We start from the raw sequence: 13,364 nt of genomic DNA, 5'->3' as shown, positions 1-13,364 counted from the left end.
GACAGACTTGTCCCCATATTTAAAACAGAGGGCTGAAAACAGTGCTGCTGAAATGGACAGAAATTAATAAAAGCTGTAGGATCCCAAAGACAGACCTAGTGGAGCACAAGCTGCCTGTTGATGAATGTGGCTGAACTGTTCCAACAGACATTCATAAGGCAGCTAGCTACCAAAGCCTTGATGTACCACAACTGCTACCTCTGCAAAGGGTTATTACTAGGAACAGGGCAGTAATAAGGTGACAGCTTGGTAACAATCAACCAGAGAAGAGGAAAGGGAGGGAGAGAAAGAAAATAAAAAAAGGAATGCATTACAGTTGTGGCAGAAGATCATTTAATATGTGTTAGGGAAATGTCAGAATGAAAATTATGTCAGAATAAGTCCTTGAGTCTGGGGACAACTAGACTATTAGAAAATGAGCTTGTTCTCCATTGCCACCAAAATCTATGCACATGATATCTGAGGCTGATGAGAAAAATCTCAAGCAACTTAATAAAAGCCCAGGTTTTACTCATTCTCAATAACTTCTTGTATTTCCATATATCCTCAGCACCAGGAAAAGCCAACAAAAATGCTCTTAATACAGTAAAAAAGTAAACACACAGAAGGTCAAAAGGGTTAGTTTAGAGGGCGACAGATACCTCTCCCAAGAACTGCTCCTCTGCAGCCTGGCCTTCGCCTCCCTCATTTGGCACTGATTCATCAGATTCTGCAGAAGCCTTCAGCAGAGAGAAGATGCCATAAAACCGAAAAAGCCAGCAAAAGAGGAAGACATACTTTGCACTGCAGAGTATAGCCACCTTCCCACCAACAACATCCAAACCCTGACTGCTATCACTGAAAGGCATTGGTAATACATGCTTGAGGACAACAAACATGATAGAGGCCCTCCATTTCCTTACTCTTGGTCATCACACAGTACTTTGTGCTGTTTTCATCTTAGCTGCCTGAAAACATGCAGCAAACCTTTTCTTCCCCATTAGGCAAATAGAGATGACATCTGAAATGTCTATGACATAAATGCAATGCAGGCTACCCTTTGTAGACTCAGGACATTGCAATTACAAGGGCTGAACTGTATTTATCACTCTTGCAGGAAAGTGTTATGGGACCATACTCTCAGTGCTGATTTTGTTACAACCTGGGGAAGGTGCTGCTTTCAAAACAAGCTGCTGGTCAGCAAAGCTCTGCCATATATCTCAAAGACATCACAAAATGTCACAGCAGGCAAGAAACAGGCAGCAAAGAGTAAAGGTGGAGGGACATCACCAAGATCCCGAACTAAAACCTGTGACTGAGAGCCCTTTGTTGGGAAAGGCATTTGAGTGGAAAAAAAGTGGTTGTTTTTCTTCAGAAGTACATTCATCCTACTGAATGTAGGAACTTGTCATTTGCTGGGTTATTTGTGACTTACTTTGGAACAGCTACCAATTGGAAAGCAAAATTATTCTTACTTTGCACATGACTACAGCATTATAAAACTAAAGAGTTGTACACAATGTGTTTGCTTACCTCTCCCAAATCACCATCTGTAAGACTCTCTTCATTCAGAGTGGAGGTAATCTAGAAAACAACCAAGATTTAAGCAGTGCTCTATTTTAGAAAGGCAGACCACTCACTGATCTACTATCAGACTGCAAAACTGGCACACGTAGTTAATATGTTGCTTACAGAACACTTAATACGAAACCAAAGCTATTTCCTTTCCGAGACTGGCAATTGGTTTATTGCTAAGCCCTCTCTATCCCAAGCTTTGATGGGAACAACAGCTGCTCTATGCCTTTAAACCTTTAATTGTTAACTCAAGGGCCTCAAAACTCACTAGAGCTGCTGGAAACCACAGTAATAAACATAATATCAGAACATAAAGGACAAAATACTCCAACTGCTCTAGTCAGGGAAAACAAAGCAGTGGCAATTCTTGTGGAGCAGGGAGCCTGTCGGGAAGCCATGTTTTCAAGCACAGCAGGCATATAGCTGTGGGCTAGGATATTGCAAAGTACAAAAGACTTAAAATGCCCAGCTTTTACAACTTTGCAAAGCAAATCATGACTCCAGATTCAATTAGGGCCCTCAAAAAATGCCAATTTAATGTACGGAGTTTAGAATACATGCAGAAAATATATTAGTTTGGCATCTGGGAGACTGGATTTCCTAATGCTGCTCATGTTATTTACTGCTTTTAGTATTCCAGGTTTTATTTTACCCTTCAGCCTGGTTCTGGTTTAGTGAATTTATCATTTGGGTATCAAATTTTCAGACAAGCTGTCCTGTATTTTTTTCTTGACACTAAAACCATGGATTCAACTTCAACACTGAATTCTGTGTTGAGAAACAGACACATGAAAACACAGCCTTGCAGCTCCCCTCATCTGTTCCTCAAATACTGAAATAATGGGGTAGGCTCAGCATTTCTGTCCAGAGAAGTGGTAAATGGCCCATCCCTGGCAGTGTTCAAGGCCAAGCTGAACGGGGCCTTTGGCGACATGGTCTACTGGAAAGCGTCCCTGCCCATGCCAGGGGGGTTGAAACTGGGGGACCTTTAAGGTCCTTTCCAACCCAAACCATTCTGTGATTCGACGATTTTCCCAGCTTCTCCCCATGCACAAGACATATCAAACCCAGACAAGAGCGGCAGTGGGCTCCATGAAGCAGCTCTGCAGGACCACCACTAAATTTCAACTGGATTTTCTGAGATCTGCTTTTCAAAAGCAGGATTGCCCTTGCTGTGATTGCCTTTGAGTCTTGCAACAAAAATACAGAACCTGAGGACAGACTGTTAGCAAAATGACAAGCTTTTTTCTTCCACTGTAATAAGTTTGCCCTGGAGGCCATTTAATGCATAAGCATAAAAACATTTCTATGAAGTCAGCCTTTGACTCATTTTCATTGTATTAAGCTGAAGTTTTCCTTTCAAACATTCAAATCCACTGAATCAGAACTGAAAAAATACTAGACAGTTCCTAGGTACAGCACAGAAAGCAACAAAGACCCAAAGTGCACAGCAGGTATCCCCCCTGTAACACTGAGATAAGAATCTTCCTCCAGCTTGGAAGAAAGCTCTGTACTTAAGATGTGCAAATTGCTTCCTGGTAATCCAAACTTTGCCTTTCCAAATGTTTGATTTTTTTTTTTTCCTAAAAATGAATGGTGTCCCACACATAAAAAAGACTATTTTAAGTTCTCCAAGGTAGTTAATGAAACCCTGAAGGCTGCTAACGTGTTCTTCAACCAGAAAGGCTAAACCCAGATCAGATTTGATGATGCTACAGTAGAAAGATGACACATAGCAAAATTACATGAATATCTTGAACCAGCAAGTATCAAAGGTTCTTGATGGGTAAGAATTTCAGATCAACATTGGACAGACAAATGCAGACATGCCTCTGAAGTCTGTTGCCTGCTTTGAAATTTTCATTAGACATCCACATTGCAAGATGACATAGCTAATAAGAAAACCCCAATCAAGCAAACTGCTTGCTGTAGGAATTCTGAAGTTAGTCACAAGTGAGTGGCTTATCCAGACAAAGTTTAAAGAACAGAGGAAAATGTCTAGCGTCCTAAGGAACAAAGAAATTCCTTAAATTACAGAACTATTCAAACCAGCCATGCTCAAACAGAAGCTTCAGCACCACAGATAACAGTTGTATTATGGCTATTAGGAGAGCTGCAGCACTGACAACTACCATCTGCTGGGAAACACACTGAAAATGATGTTGTATGAAAGTTTATTATATTGAATAGCCTGTGGATATACTGGTAATTGCTATTCCAGTCTCAAGTAAATGAGTACTTCAACCACAAATCAATATTTTAGGCTGTACTCCGTGGATATATCCATCAGTAAAGCATTTAACACATGCACAGCTTCCAGGCACACTTACCTTCTTCCTCAGATCATCTTTCCTGTATCCCAAAAGCTCAAGGTATTTAACACGTGAATCTTCTTCAAAATTCACCTTTAAAAACCAAAAGTTAAAGATTATATTGCAATTGACAATTTTTCCATTTCCTCCCTCACTGGCTCTAATTACTTGACTGGCACAAATTACCCAGTGAGAGCTAATGACAGTGGAGACAGTGTAATAGAGAGAACTGAAAAGGCCTACAGTGACTTTGTCACCCAATCAGGTAGGCAAGGCTTCAATCTGGTTATTGCAGGTGAACAGTCTGCTTTATCTGCTTCACTTCGAAACCTCTAAATGTTCATAGTGAGCAGTGAAAAGCACATCTAAGAATGTCCCAAAGCTTTACCCCTTCTCACCAGCTCACTGTAAAAAGAAGTAATGATGGGGGATGTCAAAAACCACAGGATACTTTCCCCCACACCTTGGCTTCTGCAATGATTTCTCATGAACCCCATGAATATCCTAAGGACCCTTTCTCCTCTGGTGGGCCACTTCCAGTGACAGGGTTCATGAGCACTATTCCCACAGCCTACACTTCCGGATCCCATCATCTCTTCTGCTAAAAGATGTGTTGTGCAAAAGGAACCACTTCTCCACTGGCTTTCCAGTGGCGAACTCCTGAACCTCTTACCTTTAAGAAGGCCCACACGTTCTTCTCAAAGTCAGCTTGGGCCATATCTATTTTCTTCTGACAGTAGTTGACAAAGCCTTCACATTGCACAGCCTCCTGCAGCTGGTTCGAGCGGGCCAGGAACTCCTTCTCTGTAACAACCTGGCTCACATAGACATGGTGACGCTGCGGCTGCTCAACGCCTGGCTGCTGCTGCTGAGTCTTGGCATTCTCAAACGTAACCAGCTTGCCTCCAAACTGGAATTGAGGCACACACGCAGTATGTAAAATATAGGAGGTTTGGAACTAGATGATCTCAAGATCCTTTGCAACCCTAACCACTGTATGATTAAGTATATGCTCAACTGTTCACCATTTAAAAACCTACTTAGAGATGGGCAGTAAGTTGTGTCATCATTTGGAGAGAAGTAAAATCAACAGAAGAAAAAAAAACCTCAGAAGGGGCTTATACCATTAGTTCATTCTATAACTCAGTTTACACAAGCCAGTCCAATAAATGACAGTCAGCGAGGCAAAAAGTCTAGCCACAAAAAAGACTTAACAGCTAGCTCTTGGAAAACCACAAGATAGTTGCTCAGTTTGGGCCCATTCTCCCCTCTCAACATATGTTTGTTAACTCCAAAGCAAGCATTGCACATAAATAAAAGCAAAGTCCTAATTCCAGAACAGAAAGAAACAAATGCCTATTGGCAACACACACAACTTTGTTTTTCCCCAAGCATTTTTGTCAGGCTTTTGCTGGCTTGCTGTCCCAAGGGCCCCATCTGGAAGCTGCCAGAAGCCCATCCCCCCACAATGACTAACTCGGGAATTTCTCCCAAGGTGGAGCACAGTTTTGAACTCCCCTCTTCCTAAAGTGTTTTGCAGGTGCCACTATTATTTCCCTTCTTGCCTGACCAACCATGCCCAGCCTTGTCTCCTGCTTACCGAAAATGATGCTCCCACAGGACACCGGATCCATTTGGGTGGCTTCTTCAGGGGCAGAACAACACTTTTTGGGGCCGTCTGCTGGGGAAGCTGCAAGGGTGGGAGGGGCTGTCCCGTACCAAATGGATCGAGGTTCCCAAATGACAATGAAAGCTTCAATAACAAAACAGGGTGGAGGGAAAGGGTGCGTGTGTGACAAGTGACGCATCTCCAGTAAAAATAAACATAAGCATTCATTTGCACCAGATTGGTGCTCCTGCAAGCTCATGTAAACACTTCCCACAGGCCCATGGTTTGTTCCCTACTCTTTTAGTCCATATTCTTAGCTGAACGTATTTCAATACCTGGTCAACTTGCTTCTGTCTCAAGCCATCAGTGCTGCCTCCCATGATGGAGTAAATGCTGATCCGTCCATCAAAAGAAGCCGCAGACAAGATAGCAGGGTTCCTAGGACACCACTGGATATCAAAGCACCATTGTGTGTTTGTAGGCAACTCATACAGCACCTGAGCAGCAAAAAGAAGTCCAACAAATCAGGGCTTTTATGAAGCACCATGTCCAAAAGCAACAATTCTGCTGCCTGCCCCAAGACTGGTCTGCTCTTCTTGCTCCCAACAGTCTCCACATCACTGTACACACTAACAGTGGGCAAGCCCTGACAATCCCCGACAACCCCCAAACAGGAGATTGTAACATACCACTACTTAATTTCCTTCTTCTCCTCCCATTAAATCTTCTGCTTAATCCACACAGGACAAAATATGCAGGCAGGGTATGTCTGTGTTGTCCCACTACACGCTGCAAGCTGCTGCTGATATTCATGCTAGCTAATTCAGAGCTAATCTGCGTATCTCTACACACTACATAGAGACATGTCCAGGCTCCAAAATAAGTCTGTTTTTGTGGGAAATAGGAAATGTTAAAACTTGCACTCTGGGCAGACAGCCTCTGCTGCCCTGGAACAAACAAGCCCACCACTGCAGCAGGCATTTAATCATAAACTAGGAAATGGAGCAAAACGCTAACTGTCCTGCTGTGTCCCAGGAAACTGAGTTTTAACCAAAATATGCAGCATGATTCATCCACTTGTAAAGCTTTCCCAATAGCAGAGCTATTTACCATCAGATAACTCATTTACCACCCCACAGCTTTTTCACTTTTGTGCCTATGTTTGAATTTTAAAGCACTTCATATTCTGTTGCCTAGGATTATTGCCCACTGCAGAAAAGAAGCCCTCCAGTGTGCCCAAAGCCCTCAAGGGGCAAACACTAAAGTTGTCTGAAAAAAGGATCTGTAATCGTCCTGAAAGGTATCCCAGGCACAAAAGGGCAGGGTGGGAACACACTGAAGTGGCTTTCACTGATCTGCCACAATTGTAGTACAAAATCCCTCTAGTCTGGATTAAAGTTACAGAAGGAAAAAGGCAATTGCAACAGGAAAACAGCCACATCAGGCCCAAACTGAAAGAGTATGAAGCAAATACTTAGTGTAAGTGGGGCCATTTCTATCCCTTATAATGAGCAGGGACCTTACTACTTAGGAGAGAAGCAGTAAGGACAAAATACGTAATACTGGAATACTAGGAAGGAATCCTGCACCACCAGGATAAGCTCAGAAGGCACATATACTAAACACAGGTACAGAGGATATGGAGAAACATCCCACGGAAGCATCATTCCTAGGAATGCAAGCACACCAGCACTGCTTTTGCGTATGCTATTGTGCCACCTCTGAACAAAGATACTTTTAAATGGTGTGTGTACAATACCTCTCCTGTGTTAGGATTGGAGCAGAGAATTTTAGCATCCTTCCCACAGCTAAGCAGCAGCTCTGAATCTGCCATACTCCAAGCAATGGCCAGTATACCCCTGTGTGAAAAGTCACAACCAAAAAGTTTAATGTAAGCACAGAATGACGATAAAGTGTATTTATAACTTAAGTTTCTACATTAACTGAGCATTTCACTTCAAAATACCCTCCCCACTCCTTCCTTTTACAAATGAAGTTTTTCAACATTATCAGCAGTTTATTTATTGAAATAGATGCTTTCTATTTTCTGCATGAAGAGGTATAACGGTGCAGCCACTGCATGTGAAAATTAAATTGCAGCAGTCATGCAGGAGAACCTGGACACCAATGTAAGAAAAGGGCTTGTTTGCCTGCAGTATCATTAACATACAGTGTGTAAACCCATAGTTAAGGTAGGTGAGTACAAAGTTTTTCAGCTTCTTTTTATTAGCAGAAGACTCAAGTCAGCAGAACCACTGGCAGCAGTTTTAGAAGCTGCAACACAGACCTCTTGCTGCTCTCTCTCCTTAAACCAAGTGTGGTTTGGGGCAATAAAGAAAGTTTCCCTAGCAATTGAGGAGGGACAAGGATTGAACAAAATATTTACTTGTACCCAAATTTAAGGCATTTAGAAACAAACTAGCAACTTCAGTATCTCAGCAGGATGGTGGTTTTTCTACTCTGGGACCTGTTCCCTAAATAAACCAGAAGGTCCCTGAAAGGCAAGCCTTTCAGGACATAGGACTGGGTAGTCAGCAAGCAAGCATGTAACACCGCCACTGCTGGAATCACTGCCTCCAACTGAGTCTTCCCAGGGGACTGGGAAAGAAGTGAGATATACAAACTGGTACGCAGTCACCAAACACTGAGAAGCAGCAGGCCACGTAAGCCTCATTACCTTGAATGGCTTTCTAGAACACGAAGTGGTGAGGAGGCAAATCTTAGGTCCCACATTTGAATCACAGGCATCCTGTCATCCTCTGAAGCCAAAACCATCTGGGTAGCAACATCAGGGTGCCATGCCAGGCCTGAGCAGTGCATCTGAGGGACAACATTGTGCCACAGCATAAAATAACTAAGTAGCACTAAAGAACAAAAGACAAATAGCCTAAATATGTCTACATGAATGGTAAAACAAAGAAATTTGCAGCTGTTGCTGGGCATTGCTTCTGATTGCATGTAGCTTATGATACTCTCTGTGTTTTCACGGGCGAGGAGATTTGCAGTTAGTTTCCAAAGGTCCTCTCAAATAAGACTTTGTGCTTTCTTGTACACAGTCCGATGTTTCAATGTAAGAAAACCATGCAGCCTTCTGTACAAACCTTTTCCTCTAATATTTTTATAATAAAAGCCATCACTAGGCAGAGGTCATTGTCAGGCACATATTGTATCACTAGAATACAATCATAGATTAAGACAATCTACTGTACTACTGTTATGTTAGGCAACAAATACAGAAAACATTGAGAGTTACAGAGCTTATCAGAGTACTAGTGCAGTGACCAAGCAGCTACTTCAGGAGCATCCATTTGTAAATTCCATTTTGAACTCTCGCTACATCTTCCAAGTTTGTTACAGCAATATTCCATTTAAAACATACAGGATTATACAGAGATACGTCACTCTCCACAAGTTTGCCAGGATCTTTTTTACATTTACACTGCCTGAGGAGCATGCACGGTGGTTGTAACTACATGAGACAGGGCAGTCCCTTGTGATCCACTCAATGGCAACACTCCTCTGTGGTCACAGACCATGCCCTCTCCAAGCTCAGCTGCAGCCTACTTTCATTTCCAGGTCTAGACCAGCAGAAGCACAGGCCCCAGCCCCATCGGTGTCCTGCTAGGGCTCAGCCCTTTTGTGCTCATCCCACCAGTGAAACTAAGGAGTAAGCCCTCTCTGCCCAAGCACTAAGTCATGACATTACCTGCTCTGCGCAAGTATATGTGCTCACCCAGAGCACATCGGCTGCAACCTCATCTCTCCAGCACACAAAACATGTCATTTCTGACTAGCTGAATAAAAACCTTTCTGTGGTAGCCCCTACCAGATCGGTAATGGCATTCTCCAAACTAAATTACTGCTCTAATAGGAAATCAGAGTGCCTTGCTTCTATCTGCATCTGCCTATTTTTGTTTAAATTGATGACAAAACACCTGCATATCCATAACCTTTTAAGAGAAAGCATTAGATATTTATTAGGTTGTATAAAACTGTGCCAGGCACCAGTATCTTTAGGTAATGAAACAAGGGATGCTATAACCTGTCCCCACATGCCACACCTCACAAGAAGCACCCATGAAGCTGCGCAAGAGCCAACTCACCCGGTTACTGTGGTCACTGACTTTGATGATGGGTTCGTTCTTCCTGAGATCCCACACAGTAGCTCGGCCACTAGGGCTGGCAGATGCCAGGATGTGCTGGACTTGCCTGTTCCAGGCAATGCAGCTGATGTCCTCAAGAGGCTGTTGCACACACAGAACAGCCTTTCACAACCTTTTCAAATCCAAGACTCAAAGCCTGTTATTTTCAGGACTTGCTAAATGACAAATGTGCAGGGAGACTCATCCCAGGTACTGCATGTGTTCTAGTTTTCTATGTGCACACAATGTAGGGTAGAAAACCCCAAACTATCAGCTGCTAGTATTTCACTAATATCTGCATTTTTGGCTTTACAATGTGATACATAAGTCATTTAAAGAAGACTAACCACAACTACCTTAAAGACCAGCAAATTACTCCATGGAAGTATACCCAGGTACATGAACTGTCCTTTTGCCTTGTATTAGGATTTGACTTAAAAAAAGCCCACAAAATCCCTCCAAGCAATTATATTTATTTTTGTTACTCTTCCCCCAACTGCTTATTTTTACTCCAAGAATGAAAAGCAATGTTAACCCAGCCCTTGTTGCACTATTATTTCCAGCTGTCATTACACATATGGACTAAAAGATTTCCAAGCCTAAAAAATCACTATAAGACATAAAAAAATCCTATACAGGGATGTTTAACTCAGGTGAGCATCCTCCAAAATGCCCACAGAGTAATAAATGATTCAGACTAAACGAAGTATCCAAACCCACAGAGTTTAAAGTAAAAATCTTTAAACTGAAGATTACATCTCATCCCATTTCCACACTTTGTTGTCTCCAAATTATCATGCAGTAATAAATCCATCTTCCAGTAACCACAAACTGCTTATGCAATTTTTTAACAGCTACAGAAACATACATGCATTGAAACAATGCACTCCTGTTCCATCCCCACCTTCAGAAGACAAAAACTACAAAAGACTATTGTTTCCCTTAGATCTTCTATTAAGAGACACAGGCTGAACACTGTCCCTTAAGTATAGCAATAAAGCACTCCCTGCTAAACCTACTGCCTCATCTTCTGACTTCTCAGTAGCTGTTTTTTGTCTTCAATTTTCTTTAGTCTGAACCTTCATGACCTTCAGATTCATGCACGCAGTGAAACATGCTTTGAGTCACAGGCATGTCACATGGAGACAAATATCTCAAGACCCACAGTTTAACAAGCACATTACAAAATTTAAATACCAATAGAAGGCCTATTTTTGTTGGCCTTCAGGAAAGCCACTGGAGAACAAAATGCAGGAACAGGAGATACCTGTTGTACCACTCCTTAAGGTCAGTATATAACATAGCCAGAAATGTAGCTCATGGCCAACTATAATTAACTGCTACCCAAGTTAGACTTCAGAAAGCACCCCCCTACCTGAGACAGCTTTAAAACTGTAGGTTTCAAAGAGCTCTCAACTTAAGTGACATGCATATTTTCTATCAGTCTGCTCTGCAGTATTTAACAAATGCAAATCTGGTACCTGTGTCTTCACTCCTGGTGTCATTGGTGTGGCAAAATTGTTCAAGTCCCAGATATAAATTTCAGACTCATTAGCACCAGAGGCCACCAGATTAGTCTGTAAGACACATTAATAGATGTTAAGATTATTTTCTGCATCAGCTTTCACAGTCTTAGCTGCTAGGAGGCATCAGATCCTCAGGATTGTGCCAATTTCTCCTGTTGGCTCAGGATACAGCCTTTGGCTCACAGAGCATAAACTCTGAAAAAAAGCAAGTCTGAGACTGCAGGTAAAGGTGAATAAATAAAATCCCCACACTGCACTAGACTGGCATGCCATGACCAAAATTCCTGTTCTGTGGAGTGCTCCTTGTACTGCATGGCAAACACTGATATGTAAGTGGAAAGCAGTGACACTTCAGGGAGGGGGCAGATGAGGAAACAGTGCTGCAGCTATCAGAGAGCACCACACAGATTTACTCTGAGCAGATCATAACATGCGGGTCAGGCTGGAAGGAGTGTAGCATTTGTGCCTCCAGCAGTGGACAGCACTCTCCAATAGTGAGTGCAATCATCCAGAGCAATCCTGCATCTGGGATGCAAAAGTCGAGGCGGGGTGACATCAGCCAAAGGGCACTGAGAGACCTTCGATCAAATCCCGAGGGAGTCCTGACTTTGCAACAGGCAGAAAGGGAAAGGAATTGATTCAGAGGACTTACTGAACCCAGGGTGGCCTTGCTGAAAGCAAGTGTGCAGGGACGGAAGTGCTATTTAGGAAACAAATTAAACTGAATTCTTGCACAGCTGGTAAAGATAAGGAAAAAACAACCCAATGTATCTAGAAGTAAACAAGTGCTCATTAGTGTTGGAGGAAAGCTTGTCAGTTTTGAGAGCTCTTCTGCTAAAGAGGATACAGCGCCATCTTTCCTGGTCTGTCTCCTCTTTACAAGTAACAATACTTAGAGGTCTTGAAGATGGGCCTACCTAAGCTCTAAAGGAGAGCCAGAAAAATCCAATGTCACCAGAAACATGAGTTCATGTAAATACTTCCCATGTGATAAGAGCAATATTGGCAGATAGAAGAAAACAAAAAAAAAAAAGAAAGAAGAAATAGAGATCTGCTAAAAACACCACATAAACCCACCCATACTTTACACATGGGCTGAGCTAAGACCCACTAAATTGACAGTGTAAATTGACAAGGTGAAGGAATGAACCAGACACCTTAAACTCTTTCATTTCCCATTCCGAAACACCAGTAACAGGACAGGTTTTACCTACTAAATACAGACGCTCAAACACCAAATTCAGTTCATGCTTTTCGGGAAAGGGGAAAAGGAGAAAAATATTTGAGGTTACAAGTTAAGACAGGTCACCCATCTATAATGGTACACGATAAAGAACAGCAGAAAACCAACCTGGAACATGTTGACATCAAGCGCTCTTACTGGGCCTGTGTGCTTGTCTTTCTGGGCAATTATTACTTCAGCATCTCCAGCTATGATTTTGGCTGGGTCATACAGAATGACATTTCCATTTTCACCCCCGGCAATCAGGACTCCAGAGACCGTCTCACCTGAGGTCATGTTATGCGGCCCCCAGATCAGCTTGTGGTACCTGTAAGACACAGAAGTCCCCACAGTCTACAACTACCCACCACCAGCTTCACATATGCTGATGCACCCCATTTTGCTCACCAGCTAAAACGTCCAGGCTGTTACTAACAGACAGACACGTCAAAGCACTACAGGCATTTCTTCTTAAAGAAGAGTCCCTGTACTTTCAACACCTTCTATCAGAAAGGCCACATGTCCCAATTCTGCTTGTTATCAAAATACAGGGTCACAACATGCACAACCAATAACCCAGTAACTGATAAAACTCCTTTCATCTCCTGGCTGCAAAAGCAAGTAAGTGCTCACAACTGTACTGTGATTTTGAGCTCAGCTTTGCAAAACAATAGGGGTAATAAAAGTAAGGACTATAAGCCCACCAAAATCCCTGGATGTAAACCTCTGCTATTTGTGAGCAACTCTCACAAAGAGAGGAAAAAGGTGAAACTATAAACATTGCTAATCCTTTTCCATATCTGTGCTCCTGGATGTATGTTTCATCTGCTGTACTGAAAGCTGAGCAAGTAGCTTATTTGCATGAGACACACCTGTCTCTTGGACCACAGTCTATTTTCCAGGCTAAATCAAGAGGAATTAAACATACTTCCAGAAATTAATAATTATTTTCACACCACTGTGTCCAGCTGCAAGTACCCACATTTCCTTCAACAAAAT

General features: G+C 42.4%; 1 protein-coding gene across 19 annotated transcripts in view; it reads right to left on the bottom strand.

Annotated features, from left to right (window-relative positions):
* Positions 1–13,364, bottom strand: part of SEC31A (SEC31 homolog A, COPII coat complex component) — a 42,944-nt gene that overhangs the window by 26,139 nt on the left and 3,441 nt on the right. For 15 of the 19 annotated variants that reach the window (XM_065689277.1, XM_065689304.1, XM_065689320.1 and 12 more), the window contains exons 4-14: positions 12,495–12,693; positions 11,099–11,194; positions 9,579–9,719; positions 8,153–8,295; positions 7,235–7,334; positions 5,811–5,972; positions 5,467–5,619; positions 4,540–4,776; positions 3,885–3,959; positions 1,513–1,563; positions 642–719 (exon numbers count right to left, since the gene is read on the bottom strand). In XM_065689277.1, coding sequence (XP_065545349.1) covers positions 642–719; positions 1,513–1,563; positions 3,885–3,959; positions 4,540–4,776; positions 5,467–5,619; positions 5,811–5,972; positions 7,235–7,334; positions 8,153–8,295; positions 9,579–9,719; positions 11,099–11,194; positions 12,495–12,693 — 1,435 coding nt within the window. The remainder of the gene's footprint in view (positions 1–641; positions 720–1,512; positions 1,564–3,884; positions 3,960–4,539; positions 4,777–5,466; positions 5,620–5,810; positions 5,973–7,234; positions 7,335–8,152; positions 8,296–9,578; positions 9,720–11,098; positions 11,195–12,494; positions 12,694–13,364) is intronic. The other 4 variants (XM_065689335.1, XM_065689368.1, XM_065689390.1 and 1 more) reach the window with 1 other exon arrangement.

This window comes from Lathamus discolor, chromosome 1, assembly GCF_037157495.1.
Source record: "Lathamus discolor isolate bLatDis1 chromosome 1, bLatDis1.hap1, whole genome shotgun sequence".
Lineage (NCBI taxonomy): Eukaryota > Metazoa > Chordata > Aves > Psittaciformes > Psittacidae > Lathamus > Lathamus discolor.
This window is presented reverse-complemented; position numbering and strand designations above follow the sequence as displayed.